Consider the following 21,307-nt stretch of genomic DNA (forward strand, 5'->3'; position numbering starts at 1 on the left):
GGGGGGGGGGGGAGGGAGGGAGGGAGAGAGCGTGCAAGCGAGCAAGTGCTCACAGTGGTTCCCAGGGACTGGCATGCAAGGAGTGGAGAGTCTGGGCTGCAGAGCCTAGCAGGGATGGTTCAGGCAGCCAGCAAAGCTATGTGATAACAAAGGCCCATGCTCTGCCTTTCTGTGCACAGGTACCCTTTTCTCATTCATGGTTGTGCTTTGTTAGACAAGGGTATGGAAGATCCGGAGTCCTCACTGCTCAACAGTTCTTAATTTTTTGGAATTTTGAAAATAACCTCTTAAATGAAAGGACAAATTTTATACCTAAATGAAGATGAGCTGCATGTGTCTATTTCCTCTCCAAACTATGTGTATGCCAGGAATGGAGCTCAGTGGCATAGCGCATGCCTGGCAAACTTGAGACCGCCTGAGTTCAGTTCCCGGTACCAAAATAAAACAAATTTTATGTGTATGTTAAAATTACATTTTGTATTATCTGCAAGCACTGGCTGAGGTGGGCTGGCCACTGTTTACTTGTTGTCTTCTTAGTAGTTGGCAGGTGGCACAGGAGTAGTAGCTGATTCCTATGCTTGGATAGTGACAGCATCAGTGCCCAGCCTGATGTGCAAAGAAGGGCTTGGCAGCTTTGCATTCTTCTATTGAAACAGTGCTCTGTGTGCAGAGGGTGGTTACCCAGTGGAGACTGCCAAAGGAGCTGTCTTATTTGAGTTGTGGTTTTGAGGAGGAAGAGAGTTAATTCCTAGGGGAAAAAGAAAGAGCCCTCCACGAGTGGAGGTAAGTTCCAAGGCCCTCGGGAAAGCGCAGGCCATGCAGCAACAGAACTGGTCAGCTGGTTGTCTACTGGGGGAAGCAACAGAAAACTGCATAGAGCTGGGATCCCCAGGGAAGGCTCCTGTGCCAGTCTGTTTTCTGTTTTGTCCCTGGGTAATATGTAGAGTAGGAATTTAGTTTATGGTTCTGGAGGCTGGGAAGACCAGCCATGGTGTATGTGCTATCTGGTGAGGGCTTCTTGCTACATTGTGACACTGCAGAGAGTTGCATAGCAAGACAGAACAAGCATGCCAGCAGCCAAGTCTCTGGTCTATGTCATCACAGGCCCTTCCCTTACAAACTCCTGGAATCTCCATTATATCCCCAAGATTCCACCTCCAAATACTATTAACATACAAATTTGGAGATTAAGTTTCCAACATGTAAAAACATGTGACACATTCAGACCATAGCCATACCCTAGTTTGATGTTCAGATGTAGGGAGCTGGAGCAAGCCAACGGAGGGCACCGTGGGCACAGCCTTCTGCTCTCACCAGTCAGATGTGTTGAGCTTGCTTTCTTACCTGGAACTTCCTTGTTTGCCTGCCTGCCTTACTGTGACCTCAGGGAGTGTATCCTGGGTCCCCCAGACCCATTTTTGTGGAGTCCAGTGTTTATCCAGTACTTTGAATTACAATTGTTCTCAGCTTTGGCTACTTCTCCCTGTTCTCATTGCTGGGAAATGGGGATCCTTTGTCAAACTGTGAGTAGGAGATCATTTTTGAACGTGGCATAATTAGCTGTTGTGGAATACATGCCATTTTGGAGACGTTGAACATTGTAGCCATGGTAAAATGTGAAAACACTCCCAGGAACTTTTGGGTATTTTTTAGCTTGGTAATATTTATTACCTAAATCAAGGGTTGGCAAACTTTTTCTGCAAAGAGCTGAATAAAAAATACTGTAGGTTTTGCAGTCTACATGTGGTTCCTGCTGCTGCTTCTCCTCCCTCTCCTGCTCCCCGTCACTTCCCCTAGCTTGTCCCTATTGTTTTTTTTTTTTTTAACAGTCAGACTTTTAACATGTTCATATCAGGTAGGTGGTACAGGCATGAGTGTCCTGTTGGGGGGCTTATACCACTGGTGGTACAAATATATCTAATCACTTTTATGGCTTTTTACTAATAAAAAGTCTATAAATGAAATCTATTTGCTTGAATTTGAATAATTACTACAAAATATAAATATTAATACTATTCATACGAATTAAAATTATTGCAGTAATCAACATTTATTTTATACATTTATATTCATGAATAGTTTTTTAATGACTTTCTCTAAATTTTAACATGGAAATCTTACAAATACCCCATTACTTGAGAATATAATATGCAAATTAGCTGTATTACAATTTTTGATGCCATCTGGTGTGCTATATCAATGCCTTTCTTTCATTATTATAAACAAAGACATCCTGAGAAGTAGTACAGGCTGCCCAGTGGGACAATCATACTTATACCACTGGTGGCTCAAGCTGATAGGAACACTTGAATTCAAACCAGAGCCACCCAGCAGTGAGATGCACAAATTACAGCCTGTTATGAATGTATTAACAAGCTTTTACCTTGGGCTATGGTTTGAGATGCTGACCTCAGTCACTCAACTAGTGAATGGGCACATGTGACCTTACTATTAGATGCTCCTTTGATGACAGCTTTGCTGTGTGGATTTATGAACTCTGCCCTCCTATAGTGGCTCATTTATCTTTCAGTTGAAGTGAATTAATGTGGTAAAAAACTGACTTTGGGTACGTGTTATTTGAGCAGCCATCTGCTTGTACACAGTCACAGTTATTAATTGTTTTTATCTTGAAGCATGCAGCCAGCAAGGACCCCAGAGAAGTTCGAGAAGTGAGAGACCATAAGGAACCAAAAGAGGAGATCAGTAGAAACGTTTCTGATTGTGGACGACAGCAGCTTTTACCCCCTTTCCCATCCCTTCACCAGTCGCTACCTCAGAACCAATGCTACATGGCCACCACGAAGTCACAGACAGGTAAAAGTGGACAGCAACTCTCACTCTTTCTTGTTATACCTCTGGAACCCACACCCTCTAGAAAGAGCTGCTTGGGACATGTGGCTGCTTTGCACAGCTAGAGAGGCTCCAGTTTCTGCCTCATGCCTTCCTTGTACAGCACCTTTGTGTTCCCTGCCCTGGCCTTTTGTCCACTTGAGTCACTGCTACTTGTTTTCCCTTGCCTTTGAATTCAAGGTGAACATTGTGGTCAGGTCTTACCCTTGGGCCGATGAAGTGGAGAACTCCCCTGGTCCTGAGTTAGGCACTTTTGAAAGCATGTGGTGCGTTGGGCTGAGGTTTAAGGAGCCTTTGCCTCTGGCTCTGTTACCATGGATGATTTTTCTTGCTGTACTGGACTTGGGTGTCCTCTTGTCAGGCAGGGGAATTGGTGAACTCTGTATTACTCTGGGTAGATCTCTTATGGGAGGGGAGGGGTAACAGTACAAGTGGCCCCATGTGCTTGCTGCTGATGAGTATATTTTTCAGAGTGAGGACACCTCAGGTCCCCAGGCTTTCCTGTCACAGGAGTATATGCAGCTCTCTTCCTGAAGAGATGGGTGATCCCTCTATAATGGAAAAGCTATGAGTTTGAACCTAGAACAGATCGGCTAGTTAGCCTTCTGAATACCGAGCTAGGTTAGCCTGTGTTGGGGCTGTCAACTTGAAAGACCTTATACTTGGGGAGTCTCCCCTGGCCAAAGGTCATGTCTTTTTCTGGACTTTTAAATTTTTGTTTTGGTACTAGGGATTGAACTCAGGACCTTGTGCTTTTGAGGCATCACTAAGCTATCCCCGGCCCTAAATGTTTTTTTGGTACTGGGGATTGAACTTGGGAACTTGAGCTTGTGAGGCAGGTGGTGGAACCACTGAGCTAAATCCCTGCCCTAAATACTTTTTATTTTAATGGAATTTCAGATTTCCAGCAAAGTTGTGAAAATTCTACAAAGAATTCCTTTGTACCCTTAACTCTTTTTACCAAAACCACAATCATTCCTTCCTTTCTGGTACATAGCTTTTTTTCCTGAAACATGAATGTAAGTTGCCCAGTGCAGACTTTTACCTTTCTACCTGTAAACACTTAAGTACATTTCCTTAGATGATAGTGTGGTGTCTGTAGAAATAACGAACATTCTGTTAAATAACTTCAGTGCAATAATTAGAATTGGGAAATTAACTCTGCTGTGATACAGTTGTTTCATTTTAGTACATTGTTTATCTACTGCCATTGTTTATCTGTTTTATGTTAATCTCCCTTACAAAAGAAATTCAGTTCTGCAGTGGCCCTGCAAGTGTAAAGTCCTGAGTTTGATCCCCTGTTGCGGGGAGAGGTGGGAGAGCTGGGTGTGGTGGTGCATACCTTTAATCCCAGCACTAAGTAGGATGAAGCAGGAGCATTGTCTTGAGTTCAAGGCCAGCCTGGGGCTACATAATAAGTTCAAGGCTGATCTACAGTGAGACCCTGTCTCAAAAACATACAAACAAACAAACAAAAGTTTGTTCTGGCCACAGTTCCCTGGTTTTTGGTCTTGTTGGTTTCCTATAATCAGAAGCATCCCAGCCTTCTTTGTCCTTCTTGACGTTGGTGTTTTGAAAACATAGGCAGGTGCTCAATAGAACTTGTTGGATGTGATATTCTAGTCTTCCTCAGGATCAGTTCAGTTCACATGACTGACATACGTCCCTAGGAGTTGGGTAGCCTTCTGTCCTGGTAGAGAAGGCAGTGTCTGAGGTTCCCTCCCTCATAATATTCCTGTTTCCCAGGTTGAGTGCTATCAGGTCGGGGCACAGTAGTGGTTTTCTATCTCCATCACTCCCTATATTGGTCTGTTCTGTTCTGTGTCTACTGTAGGAAAATGATGCATTCTCCCATCTTATCTAGGTAATCTATCTATCTGTTTATTTTTTAGTTTGCAGTTTTCCTTTTATTTGGTTCTATGCTCTAAAAATGTATTTACTTTTAAGATCAATTTTTTTGTTATTACATTAGCTCTAAAAAGTAGCAGCTCATAGTTTTCTGAAGAATTTAACAACCCTGAGCCCTAGTTTTTCTTGTGTTTTCATAATGCGGATATTGCACGATGCTGACAGAAAAAAACCATTTTTGTCTTACAAATGGTCCTTGCCAATATCTGCAGCTATGAGGTGTCTTAGGATGTTTTAAAAAGTGACTAACAGGTATAAAAGTTTTCACCATAATCATTACATAGACAAAGTTTTTCCTTGGAAATTAGTGTCTGATGAGAACTAAATTAAAAAGTTTCCTCATGTTCATTACTTTAAATAAATCAATCTCAGGTACCTATTCTCTGATAAGCTTTGGTTAAGGCTTTCACAGATGCAAATCTTCTTTTAGGGAGTTCTCTTAATTTAATTAAGGGATGACCTCTGGCTGAAAAATTTCCCACATGCATTACATTCATAGGGCTTCTCTCCAGTATGAATTCTTTGGTGTGCAATAAGTGAGGAGCTTTGACTAAAAGTTTTCCCACATGTATTACCTTTGAAGGGTTTCTCTCCTGTGTGAATTCTCTGATGTTGAGTAAGAGCAGCACTTTGGCCAGATGACATCCCACATTCTAGACATCGGTAAAGTTTCTCTCCAGTATGAATTCTTTGATGATTACTAAGGGATGGGTTACACCTGAATGTTTTTCCACACTCACTGCATTTATAGGGTCTTTCACCAGTACGCATTTTTTTTTTCTCATATCGGTACATTTTAGGTATACAGTACAGCTAGATTCATTATTGGGATCTTGTACCTTTACGTGACAGGTCTTGGTTCTCACTTTTTCCCCCTTGTCCCTGCCCTCCCTTCACCCCCTCCTCCCCTCCTCATTTACAAACACTCTGTTACCATTTTTTCATATTCTCCTATTTTTTTCTTTTCCCTTATTACGTTTTCCCTACCCTTCCCACTTTCCCTACACCTTTAGCCCTTTCCTTCCTATTTCACATATGTTGAATACGAGCTGAACTTTGTCTGAAGGCTTTCCCACACACCTTACATTTGCATGGTTTCTCTCCAGTATGAATTTTCTCATGAATAATAAGAATAGAATGGGAACTTAAGGCTTTGCCACATTCATTACAATTATACAATTTTTCTCAGTATGAATTATTTGATGTCAGTTGAGTTGTGAGATAGAAGTGAAGCCTTTTCCACATTGATTACATCTGTAGGGCTTCTCTCCAGCGTGAATTTGTTCATGTTGAATGAGTGATGCACTCTGACTAAAGGCTCTCCCACACTCACTACATTTGAAAGGCTTCTCTCCTGTGTGAATTCTCTGATGATAACAAAGGGATGAGCTGGACTTAAAGGTGTTACCACACTCATTACATAAGTATTACTTCTTTCTGTGATGACTTCTCTGACCACCTGGAAGGGAAGTAGTACAACTGGATGGCTTCCTACCTGGATTACATTTATGAGGATTTTCTCAAGCATGGATTTTTTTGATGTATAAAAGGCCAGATCTTCTGCCAAAGGATTTACCACATTCTTTACATCTATAGGATTTCTCCATGGTGTGGTTTCTAAGGTGCTTACAGAGGGTTGTACTATGACTAAAGACTTTCCCACATTCTTTATATATGTAGGGCTTCTCTCCAGTGTGAGTTCTTTGATGTTGAATAAGAGCTGAACTTTGGCTAGAGGCTTTTGAACATTCTCTACACTTAAATAATTTTTTTTCCACTATGGTTTTTGTCATATTTATGAAGGGAAGAATTGTGAATGAAAGCTTTTTCACATGTGTTACATTTGTAGCATTTCTCTGTTGTCTTGATTTTTGGTGGCTAAATGAATTTGAATTCTGCTTGAAGCTATTTCTTTGTATTTCATATTTTAAGGGTATTTTTTTCTCTCGCAGTTCTTTTTGTCTTAACAACTGATTTCGGGCTGATGTTTTGGCCAAATTCAAAATTGTTATGGCATTCACCTAAAGCAAGAATTTTCATATGAGTTACTGAAATTATTTGCAAATTTTCATTTTTGTCCCACTGTTTATTTTTTTCATTTTTAATTTTTTTTGTCCCACTATTTTTTAAATCTGTCCTCAGAAATGTAGGGTCTTTCTGTTATGAAGTCCCAGAGTTCATCTTTTTTTAGTCTTCTAAGCCGTAAAGTCTCACTTCCACTCCACGGAGCGTGAACAGCCAAAAAGTCCTCTGCGATGCTGGGCCCTAACACCCAGCAAGGCTCTGGGAGCTCGACGGAGAAACGAGAAACCCAGGAGGGAACACACCAGGCTGGATGGTAAATAGACCTTTATTAGTCTGGCCAGACGGCGCTCTTGGAACCAAGTAGCTGGCTCAGAGAGGCACCAGCTCAGGGGCTGAGGTCCTTTTTATAGGGGGGTAAAAAAGGGGAGCTAACATTTTAGGCTTGCAGGCAGGGGACAAAGGTCTGCTGATTTGAGCTGGTGGTCAGCAGCTGCGTACTGGGCAGTCACATATTGATGAGTAACAGATACCACCTATAGGATGTTTCAAAGGTTACCAAGCCATTCCAGATGAGCAAACAGCTTGACAATTAACTCTAAAACTTACACATTAATTTGGATTCGGACTTCAAACAGTACAAGATTGCCTTACAGTCCTAGGCCAGGGTTAGAACAAAGGTTGGGGCTATGGCTACAATGGGAGGGGGTTAGAGCACTGTCTCCTAGGCCCTTTGTTTGTCATTTAGCGTGGGCTTGTAATTTAGGCCTTACACATTAGCCCCCGAAGTGATGAGTCTTTAGTTTGCATTGTCTTTGTGGTTTGAAGATGGCTTTTACATCTGAGAGAGGGGCCTCCAGGCTTTTCTTAGCCTTCCAGGGATCCTCTCCTTGCTGTAACAGGGAGATCACCCTTGGTTTGTTAAAGGGAAATCCCAGGGAAGCCAGCTTCCTGTAATTCTCCAGCATCACATCACGGTACAAGCTTCTCTGCAGAGTATTAGCTTCCTCCACTCCTCCTGAGTAAAGAGCACAGCCTCATCCTCCAAGGTCACTGCCACTTTAGCCCTTGCTTCCTTCCACTTATTAGTCATGTCCTTTTTCTGGACTCTTCCCTCTGAATGGTTGTGGTCTCCAGGAGGTAAGATCTGGAAACAGAGCCATGCTCCTGTCCCCTACAGTGATTCATAATTCCAGTCTCCAGCCAGGCCTGCACTGTGCCTCACCCCAAGCCCTTGCTCCCTCTGAGCGCTGACTCCCTGAATTCTGACCCGTAATAGAGACCCGACCCAGCGCTTTTCCCTGACCAGTCAAGAACCTTGGCGGTGGGTGCAGAGGGCTGAAGTTGGTGGGGCGCTCGGGACCCTGTTGGGTTCTGAACCAGGATGTGGAGGGGGCCAGGCACAGGGACCAAGACCTGAGCTCCAGGCCTGGCTCTGCACGGAGCCAGCACTGCTCCTCCAGAAGCTGGCCTGATGCTGCCGCACTGCCTGAGCAAGGCCAGGGGCATCCAGAGACAGCACGGTCTCCTTACATGGGCTGGCGGGCAACAGGCTAGGGCCATCCGTGCCACACAGGTCCCATCGTCTCGTGGGCCTGCTCCCGCCCGGGGCAGGCTGACCGCTGCTCACCTCCTGGCTCAGGCTCGGTCCGGTGGAGCCTCACCGAGACCCTCTCCACAGAGGAGGTGCTCTCCTACCCACAGCATTTGGGTCTGGGACCCCCCAGTTCAGCTGGCCTGTGCTCTGTGGCCCTCTGAGGTGCTGAGGGGCAGGGTGCGTCTGGGGCGCGGCCTGTCTCTCTGTCTTTATTAATGGCATAGTTGAGCATGGTGGTGTATTTCTGCAATCCTAGCACTTGGGAAATTGAGGCAGTAGGGTTGTGAGTTTGAGAACAGCCAGGGCAATTTAGCAAGTTCAAGGGCAGCCTGAATTACGTGGTAAGATCCTGTGGGTCCCCCCTACCCCAAGACTGTATTAATCAGCTTTAGGTCACTATGACAGATAAGTGAGGTAAATTGTAAATAAAGAGAAAAGGTTTGTTTCGGCTCAGTTTTAGAGATTGCAGTCCAGCATTTGTTGGTCCTTTTGTCTTTTCTCATTAAACCTGCGTGACATATCGTGGTGTTTGTGCATGATGGCACAGCAATTCTGTGGGCCTGGTAAGGGAAGGAGGAAGGGTCTAGAATGCCCCTGTCCCCTTTGAGGGCATGCCTCCAGGGACTTGAAGACTTCCACTAGGCCCTTCTAAAGGCACCACCCTTCCCAACAACACTACACTGGCGACCAGCCCATTAACACATAGGCCTTTGGGGACATTGAGGACACAAACAGTTGCAACTTATAAACTCTCATTTTAGACTCACTCTGGACTGTTGTTCATTACTATCATTTTGCTGCTTGAATCACTCCAGTTTGGTCAGTGGAGCTTCAGCTGGGTCCTGGGTCCTTGGATTTGGCCTAATCCTTTCTTCAAAGTGTTGAACCAGATGGACCAGGCTCACCTTGTCCTTTCCTTCCCAACCTGCAACTGCAGCTTGTTTAGGGAGCCTTGGCCCTTTCGCTTAAACTGGTTAGGAAACAAAGTCAATCTTTGTGTTCCCTTCTCTGGCTTTTGGCCACTTGATTCAGTGTTATTTGTTTTTTTCAGTTATACCTGTCATTTTGCAAAGTTCTATAGAATTATATTTACGTGTGTAAGTTTTCTTCAGCATTATTATTTTGTCATGCTTTAATAAGATCCTTCCAAAACAATGCACAGTGTTCAGCAGTCTCCTGTTTACCCTTTTATACCCTTCCGCTTAACTTCCCTTTTTCTTGTAGGTTTGAAATTCATTAGCGAGTTGAGGGTGCTGTGTGTGGAATATCCTCAGACCATAGATGTCATGATCCAGCAGTTTACTGACTTTCCCATGTATGGTTATAGATACTCCCCCAGCCCCAGCTATTCCTCTGGGCTTGCTCCACCTCCCAGGGAAGGAGAAGTCACAATTTCTGTACCTGTAAGTGTTTCCCAAGAAGGAGCATTCCCTGCTCGTTAGATCATTGATGTACCTTTGAGTGTTGCTGGAAATGCTGAGAGTCTGGTGTCTGGAGGATGGATGTAACCATCTCCTAGCAAAATGTTTCTTGTCCATGCCCATGTGTCCTGGGATATAAAGACCACTGTTGGCATGGTAGAAATGGTTGTAGGACTTTGGCAGAAGGGTCTGTATAGACCAGGGAGAGGGATGGCTTCTGTCCTGTTTCCTGAGACCTCGTGCCTTCTTCTGCCTGTTGTGTATGTCACCTCTTTGAGGTGGGGTGTCCAACCAGAGTTGTCTGAGATAGTCAATCCTAAGACTTTATGGTGTTTATTAATTCTTAATATTATTGTGCTGATGCTGACAGAAGGCTCTATTCTTTACTCTTCTGCTAAGCCAATAGATTTACCACAGGCAGGAAAGATGAGCTGATTCCTGTTAAGAATATGTTCTGCGGCTAACATGTGACCCTAGCTCCACAGGGCAGTTTGCTGCTGTCTAATGTACAGGGCCTGTGTCCTACCCTATAGGGAATAGGAATGGGGATGTTACCAGAACCCCTGCAGTGGGTCCTGATCTCCTGTGAGCCACTACAAATACAAAGCTGATAAGAATAAAGATGAAATGATACTTAGAGAAGAAGCTGGATTTTGGGCCTGATAAGCAAAGACAAAGACACCCTAAGCTTGCCACTAGTGGGTTCATAGGGAGTATCAGATGTCTCGGAGGGCAGCAGTAATCTTAAATTGACAAGGATCTTATAATTGAAGGGAGCATCAGATTCTGGGAGGACGGGGTAATCCTGTGTTGATGAGGATCTTACATGAGGAGTTTAAGTTGATTAGGAGAGTAAGATGAACAAAACATTATTACAACAGTAGGTGGGATGAGTTAAACTTAGAGAGAATTTGTCCCTCTCAAGTGAAACCTGTTTTTGTTTTGTTTTGTTTTGTTTTGTTTGAGACAGGGTCTCACTATGTAGTTGAGATTGACCTGGAACTCACTATGTAGCCCAGGCTGGTCTTGAACTCACAGCAATCTTCCTGCCTGAGCTTCCCGAGTGCTGGGAACAGGTGTGCGCCACCACGCCTGGCTTCTTTTTCTTTTTGTATTACTTCTCCATTCTCAAAGAACCAGGATATCTTCAACTGATATAATCTTGCTTTTGAGCATCATAACATCATGGCACTATTGAGGCCTCAGGCAGCCCTAATTATTACGTTTTCCCCAATAATTATGTAGATGACTCTCACCATCACTCTTTTACTTCATTGTGAGAAATAGGAACCCTGAATTATCTGGAGCTTGGAAGCCCTCTGAATTCTTTGTACCACAGCCCCAGGCAGGAAGATAAAACTGATCCAAGTTCATAGTTACCCAGAGTTGGGTTTAGAAAAAATCCTTAGTAGTTCTTGTTTGTTTTATGGTACTGAAGATTAAATCTGCCACTGAGATACAGTTTCAGACTCTTATTTTTTATGTTATTTGAGCCGGGGTTTCTTTATGTTTTATTTTTTATTTTGAGACAGGTTCTCATTGTTGCCCAAACTGGCCTTGAACCTGTGATCCTTCTGCCTTAGCTTCCAAGTAGCTGGGATTACAGGCATGTGCCATACTACACGTGGCTTATGTTAACTTTGACAAAGAGGATTAGTGTCTGTTAGCAGCTCATTCTGTTTTTTTTCTAAGTGTAGAGGTTTATGATTTAAGCTGGAAGATGTTGAGGTGGGCTGCAGCAGGATCTGCTTTCCTGCCTGGGCCACATTGCACTGTAGAGTCTGTGTGCTGTAGCTTGGGACCTCAGATCTTTGTAAGGTTTTCAACTTAAGAGAGGAACACTAGGACTTGAGGTTGGACAATACATCCTAGCAAGGAGCATGTCGCAGAATGCTACTGAGGTCACTTTCATCATGCAGCACAGTCACAGCTGTGCCCACCCAGCCTGGCCTGTGGCAGTGGCTGTGAATGTTTTGGGACCCTTGAGCAACATTTTTCTCTGGTGAAAATGCAGACCTCTAGTCCTTGGCCTGTTGCTGCATGTCCCTGCACTATTGCATGTTCATTCATTGTCACAAGTTCCCACTCCTACATTCCTGCTAGGGCATATGGAGAGCTGGTGTGCTTGTTTTCCCCTCCCCTTTCATTTTTCTCTTTTTGAGAGCCAGGCATTAAAACACTAGTCTTATTCAAAAGCAGCTGTATCTGTGGGGAGAAAGAAAGTGTGTGGGGCCAGGGATGTAGTTCAGTGGCACCTCTCCAAGTACAAGGTCCTGAGTTTGATTGATCCCTGTTACCAAAAAAGAAAGTGTGTGCTCAGGAAAAGTATAGGCTAAGAACAGAAATGAGAAGCCCTGAAGTTTTTTCCTCAGGCTAATACTTGGCACAGAGACATCCCATAACCATCACAGAGCCAAAGCAGTGCAACCACAACAACAAAGAGCAGCCCTGAGGAAGGGATGGCACTACTACTTCAGTAAATTCAGAGGTCTCCGTGCCAGTAAAAACCTTAAGGGCTGGGATTTAGCTTAATGCGTCCACTGTCTGCCTTGCTGCCTTTTGAACGCAAGGACCTGAGTTTGATTCCCCAGTACCAAACAAACAAAACAAAACAAAAAACACCTCCAAACATGCAAAAATCCTAGGGAAGTTTGGCCCCTTTTAAGGGAAAAATAAATCCAGAAAACCATTTCTGAGAAATGTCTGCTATCAGATAAGTTAGGCAGAGACTTTAAAACAACTATCTTATAGGTGCTCAAAGAACTAAAGGAAGACATAGAGAAAGTTAAGAAAATGATATGTGTGAATAAAATGGAAGTTTTAATAAAGAGATAGAAAACCTTTACAAAGGAACCAAAAATTCTGGCACTAAAAAAATATAACAACTGAAATTGAAAAAACTCCTAGAGGGATTAAAGGCAGATTTGAGCAGGCAGAGTTGAGAATCAGGAGGGAAAAAGACCAGGAGTATCGATCAGAGGCTTAGAACCTGTGGGACACCATCAAGTGGATCAGCAGACACTGTAGAATGCCCATGAATGGAGTGTGTATAGTGGGAATATTTGAAGAAATAATGACTGAACCCTTTGAAGTATGATGAAAGACATGAATATAAAATATAAGGTAAATGAACTCAGACCACTGAGATACAAGGTAATCAGACTTTTGAAGCACAGAATCTTTAGGGTACCAGGAGGGAGATGACTTACTCTTTCAAGAGGTTCTCAGGTAAGGCTATAGCAGGTGGCTTTTAAAGACACTTTGGAGGGTGGGTGGCAGTGGGCTGATAGAGCAAAATGTTAAAAGAGAAAAAGGCAGTCAATCCAAAATTGTATGCCTGGAAAAACAGCCCTTCAAAAGTGAGGGGAAAATTCTAGTATTCTCAGGTTATCATAAGCTGAGGGAGTTTGTTATCACTGGACCTACCTGAAAGAAATGCTTAAAGGAGTCCCGCTTGATGAGAGGAACTCAAAGCTGTGTAATAAGGGAAAGATCTCAATAAACACATGGGCAGTTGTAGATAATGTGGGCCATTGTAAAAGCTGGTGTTACTGTAACAATGATTTATAGTTTCATTTTTGTTTTCTATAAGATTTAAGATTAATGCATTATAAAAAGTTATCAGTCTTACTGAAATTTTGACTTGTAATGTCACATTTTTTGTACATAATGTAAAAAATTAATGTGCATAAAAGCATCAAGAGCCAGATGTGGTGGCACACTCCTATAATCCCAGCACTCAGGAGGCTGAGTGAGGCAAGAGGATCCTCATGAGTTGAAGGCAAGCCTGGACTACATAATGAGGTCTGTCTCCCCAAAAAAGGAATTAATTAATTTTTGCTTTGGACAGACATTATATATATAGGTGTAATGTGACAACAACCAAAAGGGGTGAGAACAGAGCTGCAAAAAAGCAGAGTTTCTGTATGCTCATTGATGCTACAGTGTTAGAACTTTGGGTGTTAGATATAATTCCCATAGTAACAATAAAGAAAATACAGGGAGATAGAAAGAAAATGGGGAATTGAAACATTTCTGTATTCGAGTCCTCCCTTCCAAGATGATGAAAAAAAGAAGGAACAATGTTGTGCCAGAAAGGGCCACAGTCATGTGTAGCCTATTCGCTGCATGAACTGTGCCTGGTGTGTTCCCAAGGATAAGGCCATTAAGAAGTTGATCATTCAAAACATAGTAGAGGCTGCCATTGTCAGGGACATTTCCAAAGTAAGTATCTTTGACTCTTACGTATTTTCCAAGCTCTGTGTGAAGCTGCATTACTGTGTGAGTTGTGCCATTCACAGCAAGGTGGTCAGGAATCAATCTGGTGAAGCCCGGAAGGATTGAACACTTCCACCTGATTTAGACCTGCTGGTGCTGCCCCACAACCCCCACCAAAGCCCATGTAAGGACCTGTTTTTTGTTTTGTTTTGTTTTGTTTTGTTTTTGGTGGTGGTGGGGTACCGGGGATTGAACTCAGGTCCTTGCGCTTTGCAAGGCAGGTGGTGGAACCACTGAGCTAAATCCCCAGCTCTAGGACCTGGGTTTTAATGGACCAAAGAAAAGCCATCTCCGGGCAGAGGGAACAAACTAATAAAATGGATGTTATACTTTAAATTTTTTTTCTTTATTAAAAATCAACTAAATGCAAAAGACAGAAATAAGAAATCCCAAAAAGCTGTAAGTCTTATAGAAAACACAGAAAATTCAGAAGTCCCTCTTTATTAATAGTTACTTTAGGTGTAAATAAGAATCAAAATGTGTAATCCCCCCAACCCCCGTACTAGAGATAGAACTCTGGTCCTTGTGCTTGCAAGGCAAGAGGTACAAAATGTATACTTGATATTATGTAATAGGAAAAAATGTCTAAAGGTATAGGGGAAGTGGAAGGCGTAGGAGAAAGGTAAGAAGGGAAAGGAAAAAATAAGAGAAAAGGAAAAAAATGGAAACAGCATCTGTAAATAGGGAAGGGTGGAGGGGGTGAAGGGAGGGCAGGGGAATGGGGAAAAAATGAAAACCAAGACCTGTCATGTAAAGGTACAAGATCCCAGTGATGAATGTAACTGTAACTGTATTGTATATCTAAAATGTACCAATAAAGAAAAATGGAAAAAAAAATAGTTACTTTAAACACAAACAGATTAAACATAATCAAAAGACAAAGATTGGCAAAGTGCAAAAGCTCATGATGCTGTTATATATTATGTACAAGAGAATTACGTTAATCTAAAGACACCAGGAGATTGAAAGCGGAAAGATGAAAAAAAAAATATTTCAGGCCGGGGATTTAGCTCAGTGGTTCCGCTGCCTGCCTTGCAAGCCCAAGGACCTGAGTTTGATCCCCGTTCCAAAAAAAAAGGAAAAAATATTTCAGGTAAACAGTAACCAATAGCTTAGGGTTACTGTGCTATTATCAGGCAACATAGATATTAATAAAAAAGATTATAAGAGACAAAGACACTATATATTAGTAAAAGTTCTAATTTGGCAAGAAAGTATAACAGTTAACAATATTTATGGGGTCGGGGATTTAGCTCAGTGGTTCCGCTGCCTGCCTCACAAGCGCAAGGTCCTGAGTTTGATCCCTGATACTCCCCCCCACCCAAAAAATTTACATATCTAATGACAGACCAATGAAATATATGAAGCAAACAAAACCTGACAGAACTGGAGAAATAATAGATTTATAGACATGTACGAAGCCCTCTGCCAACAGCCGCAGCACACACAGTCCCCTCAAGGGCACTTGGGGCTTCTTCTAGAGGGAGCATGTGTTAGGCCACAAACTAAATTTCAACAGATTTATTAAGATAGAGATTCAAAACTTACTAGAAGGAGTCACAACAGTGTGGTACTTACATAATGATAGACAGAGACCAGTGGAATAGATTAGGGAGCTTGCTGGAATAGAAAAAACCAGTACATAAATGGTAGGTTAATTTTTGACAAGGTTGCTGAGCTCACTCAGTGGAGGAAGGGCAGCTTTTCAGCAGGTGATGCTGGGAAAACTGGATGGTCATATGCAAAAGGGTGAAGTAGGATTCCTACTTTACACTAAATGAAAAATTAACTCGGGAGGGATTGGAGTCCTCAACGTGAGGCATAGAACTGTAAAAACTCTTAGGAGAAAACAGACGGAAAAAACTTTTCAGCATTGGATCTGGTAGTGCTTTATTGGGTATGACACCAAAAGCACAAACAGCAAAAGAAAAAGTTGGCAAATTGGACCTTGTGAAGTTTCATACACGACCAACTGACAGACTGGGACAGAGTATTTGGAAGTCTATCCAGAATAAAGTGCTACAGTCCAATAACAGCAACAAAACAACTTGATTAAATGGGCAAAACATTTTTGTCTTGATAGATACTTGTTTGCAGATTAGGTACAAATGGTCCCTAAACAGATGAGGATATCTTCAACATGACTAATCAGTCACAGGAGATGTGCAAATCAAAACTATAGCGAGGGCTGGGAATTTAGCTCAGTGGTTCTGCTGCCTTCCTCAAAAGTGAGTTCAATCCCCACTACCCCCCCCAAAAAAAACTATAGTGAGATTCTACCTTATACCCATTAGGGTAGCTCCTACCAAAAACAAAACAAAACACCAAAAACAAAAAAATAAAACAAAACCTTACAAAATACTGTGTTGGCAAGGATATAGAGAAACTAGAACCCTTGTGCACTGCTTCTGGGAATTTAAAATGACATAGCCAGTTGGAGAACAGTGTAGTGGTTCTTCAAAAAAGTAAATGCAGAATTACCAAGTGATTTAGCAGTTCTGCTCTGAGAGTATACACCAAATAATTGAAAGTGGGATTTCAGAAAGAGCTAGCCTTTACCTTCATAGCAGTGGCGTCACAGTAGCCCGAAGGTGGAAGCCCCATGGTGTCCACTGACGGATGAATGAGAGCAGAATGTGATTTATTGTTCAGCTTTACCATTACAGTGGTGAAGAGCCTTGAGGACGTTGTGCTGAATGACATGTCAGTGACCACCCAAGTGTACAGTTCCGCACATATGACGTCCCTAGAATGGTGGAAATTGTAAAGACAGAAAGTAGAAGGTGGTTTACTAGCCACTAAGGGAGCCAGGAAGGGGAAGTTAGTGTTCACGGGAACAGTTTCAGTTTGAAATGACATAGTTACGGAGATGAATAGGGTGAATGCATACTTAATGCATAAGATGGTGCCTTTTATGTGTATGTGTTTTTCCACCACCACCACAAACAAGGGAGAGAAGAACGTCCAAGATCAGTTTGTATTTCCACTCCTAAGAGGCAGGTGTGGATGACAGCTGGGCTGCAGGGGAACCCTGAGGGCATCTCTTCCCAGCACCTCTTGGCATCTCCAGACCACTCTGAGGGAGGAGGCTGTCTTCCTTGGCTTGTGCCCATGGGTGATGGGCTGCCTCTGTGGCCGGGTAGAGTCCATGGGGCCTATGGTCTCCATGGGCTTGTTGGACAGAGAGGCAGAAGGGAGGCAAAAAATAGTTCATCGTGATAAGGCACAGCATGGGTTCTGCTCCCAGCTAGGCCTTTTTTTCCTGTAGCCTGAGAGAAGAAATAACTTTAGGTCTGCAGAAGCAGCTGTGGTTGTGGAAAATCTGTCTCTAGACATTGCAGTTGTTTCCACACTGACCTGTAGCCCGGTCTATTCTGTGCTGTATTAACATGTGTTTCCCGTGTGTTAGCCTGTTAAGGACCATCAGAATGTCCCTGTGCTTGGCTCCAGCATACTCCCTGACATTGTTCCTAGGTGTGTTTGTCTCCCTTGCCCTCACTCTACTGGCCATTGCAGGAGTCTGCAGATTGTTTCTGGGAACAGCACATGGTGCATACCTTCAGTTCTTCAGGCTATAGAGATCTCCATGTCAGAGGAGCCCGAGGGTAGCCACTGACTGTACAGGATGAGCATGGTTGTGTGCCTGCAAGGCTATGAAACAAACAGCATGCCCTGGACCTTTCATTGTTTATTGTGGATTACTATAAACATTCATTGTGAAGGTGTACATGGTTATCCTTTAGCATCCATGAGGGATTTGGTGCTGGAAGCACCTGCCCTCCCTGTGGATACCCACATCCATGGGTTTTTCAAGTCCCTTGTATAATGTGTCACAGTGTTTTGTTGAGCCATGAACAATCTCACATAGCCTGTAAATCATATATCACTTGTAGCACTTAGTACAATGAACACTACCTAGAATTGTTGTGCTGTGTTGTTTAGGAAATGACAAGAAAAGTTTGTATACATTCTGGGTGCAGAGTTTTTCCAAATACTTGCTTTGTTCTGCTCCCACCCCCACCACCCAGTACCAAGGATTGAATTTAGAACCTTGCTTGCCAGGCAGTCACAGCACCACTGAGCTAAATCCCTGGCCCTCTTCTCTATTTTTATTCTTGGGTAGCACTAGGGATTGAACCTAGGGCTTTGCACATCCTTGGCATGTGCTCGACCACTGAGCTACATTTCTCAGCACTCAAATATTTCAGTCTGTGGCTGGTTGAATCTGTGGTTATAGAGCCCATGAATATGGAGGCCTGCCTATCCTTTTCTTTTTTTTGGTACTGGGGATTGAACTTGGAACCTTGTGCTTGTGAGGCAGGCAGCTGAACCACTGAGCTAAATCCCTGGCCCCTGACTATACATTTTTGAAGTACACTGGCCAGGTTAAAGGCTTTGCACATTTGTTTTTTGTTTTTTGTTTTTGGTACTGGGGATCGAACTCAGATCGAACTGCACTTGTGAGGCAGGCAACACCGCGCTAAACCACTGAGCTAAATTCCCAGCCCTCTGACTATACATTTTTAAAGCTGAGAGACTTAAAAGTTATTGGTTAGCACCTTGCCCCTCATGTTCCACAACACAAAAACAAATCAAAATGTTAAATTGATGTCAATGAATGCAGTGTTTTGGGGCAACCAGGGATGCCTGTTGCTTAGGGCACATGTACTGTGGGCCTGTCAAATGTCCAGCATGTGTACTTCTCTTGAGGATCTGTGTGTGCCTGCAGTGCCTACCCCAGGGATTTACTGTGGGGTATGTGGGGCCGCTGTCTGCTTGGTCCCATTCTGTCCCTGGCCCCAACAGCCAAGGACTGTCTGTGGCTCATGCTTTGGTTGAACCATACCTGAGTGTTCTTCCAACTTTCTATATTATAGGACTAACTAAAACATCATGCTTTCCTTCTTTAGTAGATTATTATGCGATAAAGTAATGGTTTTGGATTTTTTTAAAACCTGGAATTAAAAAAAAAAAAAAACTGCTCAAAATCTCATTACATAAAAACCCTTCAGCCAAATGTGGTGGCACATACCTATAATCACAGTGTTCAGAATTTGAGGCCAGCCTGGGCTACGGGCTACACAGTTTGGTCAGCTTGTACTACAAAGTGAGACCCTGTCTCAAAAAAAAACGGCCCTTCAAGCTGCTTTGTCCCTGAGGTGTCTGGAGTCCCTAACTCCACTTGATTTGCTCATGTTGAAAACCATTGCCTGAACCCCAGAATTGCATGTTCATAGTGAGCTGGAAAGCATGCCAGGGACCTTCTTTCTCCCTAGGTCTTGGGTTGTTGGGTAAAGGGTGTATTGGACCACAGAGTTGTAAAGATGGTTATGTGTTGAGGTTGGGATACCTGTTCCTCACTGTAGAGATAGAGCCCAGTGTCTTAGGATGACCAACCTGGCCTGGCTGCTGGACCAGTGAGGCATTGTGAGGTTGGTCTGTTCCTTCTCAGCCCTGTGGTCTTTCTGCAGCACACAGTGTTGGGCATTTGTTAGGGTGAGAGGACTTCTCAAGGACAGTTTCTTGTACTCAAGGCAAGGAGACTGGGTGTGGGGGTATCTCAAGGCCTTTTTCTAATGGTTTGGGGTTTTGCTGCCTGTTGTGACATTTGCTCAGCTTGTTATTTTGGAGGAAGCGTGATCTTGGAGGTGTTTTTCCTTCCTGTGCAGTTAATAAGTATGAGATGCCTGCCAACTTTGTGCTGATACCTACCAGAGTGCATCTGGTAGGGTGGAGTTGACTGATAGTTTTAGTAAACAAATTCTGTGGACTGTTTTGTACCTCTGAAAACAGTTGAATGGTATTTCTTTTCCTCTCTGTCCCCTTCTTTTGGATTTTTTTTTTTTTTTTTTTTTTTTTTTTTTTAGCTTGCTTGCCTTTTGTTTTAGCAGCTGCAGTATCTCGGAAGAAAAAACGAAGAATGGGAACCTATAGCCTGGTTCCTAAGAAAAAGACCAAAGTATTAAAGCAGAGGACGGTGATTGAGATGTTTAAGAGTTTAACTCATTCCACTGTGGGCTCCAAGGTAAGAGCAATGTGTGAGTTGTTTGCCACATTTGTTTGTTGTGTATGTCTATTGTCTTGGGCCATTTTGGCCAAAGAGCATCCTGTGCGATCATCAGTAATTTGATGATCTCGATCCTTATGGAGGAATCAGAGCTCTAGCTTCCTCTTCTGTGGGGCATGGCCTGTGTCCAGGTGGCGTTTGGAGACCCCATACTTTCTTGACCCCACTCTAGTGTCTGCTGGGCTATGCTCAGGTGCTGGGTACTGCTTGGTGTATCTCTGGCCCCAGCAGGCTCTTACATCTCTCCAACATCTGAGGCTCACAGAAAAAGGTGATGTGCAGAGGTTCTCAAGAGCTGTGTGCCTGCTGTGTTCCAGGGTGAGAAGGCCTTGGGTGACAGCACTCTGCACATGAATGGGGAGAGTCTGGAGATGGAATCAGACGAGGACGACTCAGATGAGCTTGAGGAGGATGAGGACCATGGAGCTGAGCAGGCTGCTGTGTTTCCCACGGAGGACAGCAGAACCTCTAAAGAGAGCATGTCTGAGACCGACCGTGCCCCAAAGGTAGGACCACAAAGTACCGCCCCCTTTACTTTGTGAATTTTTATATTTTATTTCTCTGGAGTTACTAATTTTCTTGCACTTCAGGAATGTTTGTCCTCCTTGTAGCATCATTGATGTAAGCCTTATGAGCTCTTAGGCACCAGGTTGACAGATATAAGAATATTAATAACCCAAAGTATTAGCTGAGCATGATGGTGTACACCTGTAATCCCAGCATTCTGGGAGACTAAGGCAGGATGATTGCAGGATGATTGTTGTTATGTTGCCTATCCTGGGCAACTTAATGACATAGTAAGACCCTGTCTTGAAATAAAAGGTAAAATTAGGTCCTAGTGGTGTAGCTCAGTGCAAAGGCGCTGGGTTCAGTCTCCAGTACTGCCCCAAACCAAACAAACCCAAAGATTTAACTAATGCCCTATGTGCTCCTGTTATGGATGCTTGTGTTTGGCTATGTGTGCCTCGTTGTATGTATCCTGGACCTGGTTCATGGAGAAGTTGTTGTACCGGTGAAGGTCAAAGCATCTGCCTCTCCTTGCAGATGTGTGTCCAGGGCTCTTTTTGTGGCCTGTGGTGTGGTTGTGCAGTTCTGCGGACTCTGGGTGTGTCCCTAGGGGCCAGGCACTCTCTCTCTGTATGGACAGCTCTCTCCTGTGTCCGA

The 21,307-nt window shown here is 43.4% G+C and overlaps 2 protein-coding genes across 12 annotated transcripts in view; both read left to right on the forward strand.

Annotated features, from left to right (window-relative positions):
- The window catches only part of Ehmt1 (euchromatic histone lysine methyltransferase 1), a 191,478-nt gene that overhangs the window by 87,056 nt on the left and 83,115 nt on the right, over window positions 1-21,307 (forward strand). For 8 of the 11 annotated variants that reach the window (XM_010608766.2, XM_033759224.1, XM_010608768.3 and 5 more), the window contains 3 exons: window positions 2,634-2,814; window positions 19,944-20,101; window positions 20,461-20,649. In XM_010608766.2, coding sequence (XP_010607068.1) covers window positions 2,634-2,814; window positions 19,944-20,101; window positions 20,461-20,649 — 528 coding nt within the window. The remainder of the gene's footprint in view (window positions 1-2,633; window positions 2,815-19,943; window positions 20,102-20,460; window positions 20,650-21,307) is intronic. The other 3 variants (XM_033759221.1, XM_033759226.1, XM_033759222.1) reach the window with 2 other exon arrangements.
- LOC109117567 (40S ribosomal protein S26-like) lies at window positions 13,600-14,255 on the forward strand. The gene has a single exon (XM_019205205.2). The coding sequence runs from the start codon at window positions 13,927-13,929 to the stop codon at window positions 14,140-14,142; it is 216 nt and encodes a 71-aa protein (XP_019060750.1). The 5' UTR covers window positions 13,600-13,926; the 3' UTR covers window positions 14,143-14,255.

This window comes from Fukomys damarensis, unplaced genomic scaffold (genome assembly GCF_012274545.1).
Source record: "Fukomys damarensis isolate Sample0158 unplaced genomic scaffold, DMR_v1.0_HiC HiC_scaffold_36, whole genome shotgun sequence".
Classification (NCBI taxonomy): Eukaryota; Metazoa; Chordata; class Mammalia; order Rodentia; family Bathyergidae; genus Fukomys; species Fukomys damarensis.

What these genes read in the sequence shown, in the direction of transcription:
- LOC109117567 (XM_019205205.2), top strand. Translation starts at nt 13,927, where the DNA reads ATGAACTGTGCCTGGTGTGTTCCCAAGGATAAGGCCATTAAGAAGTTG.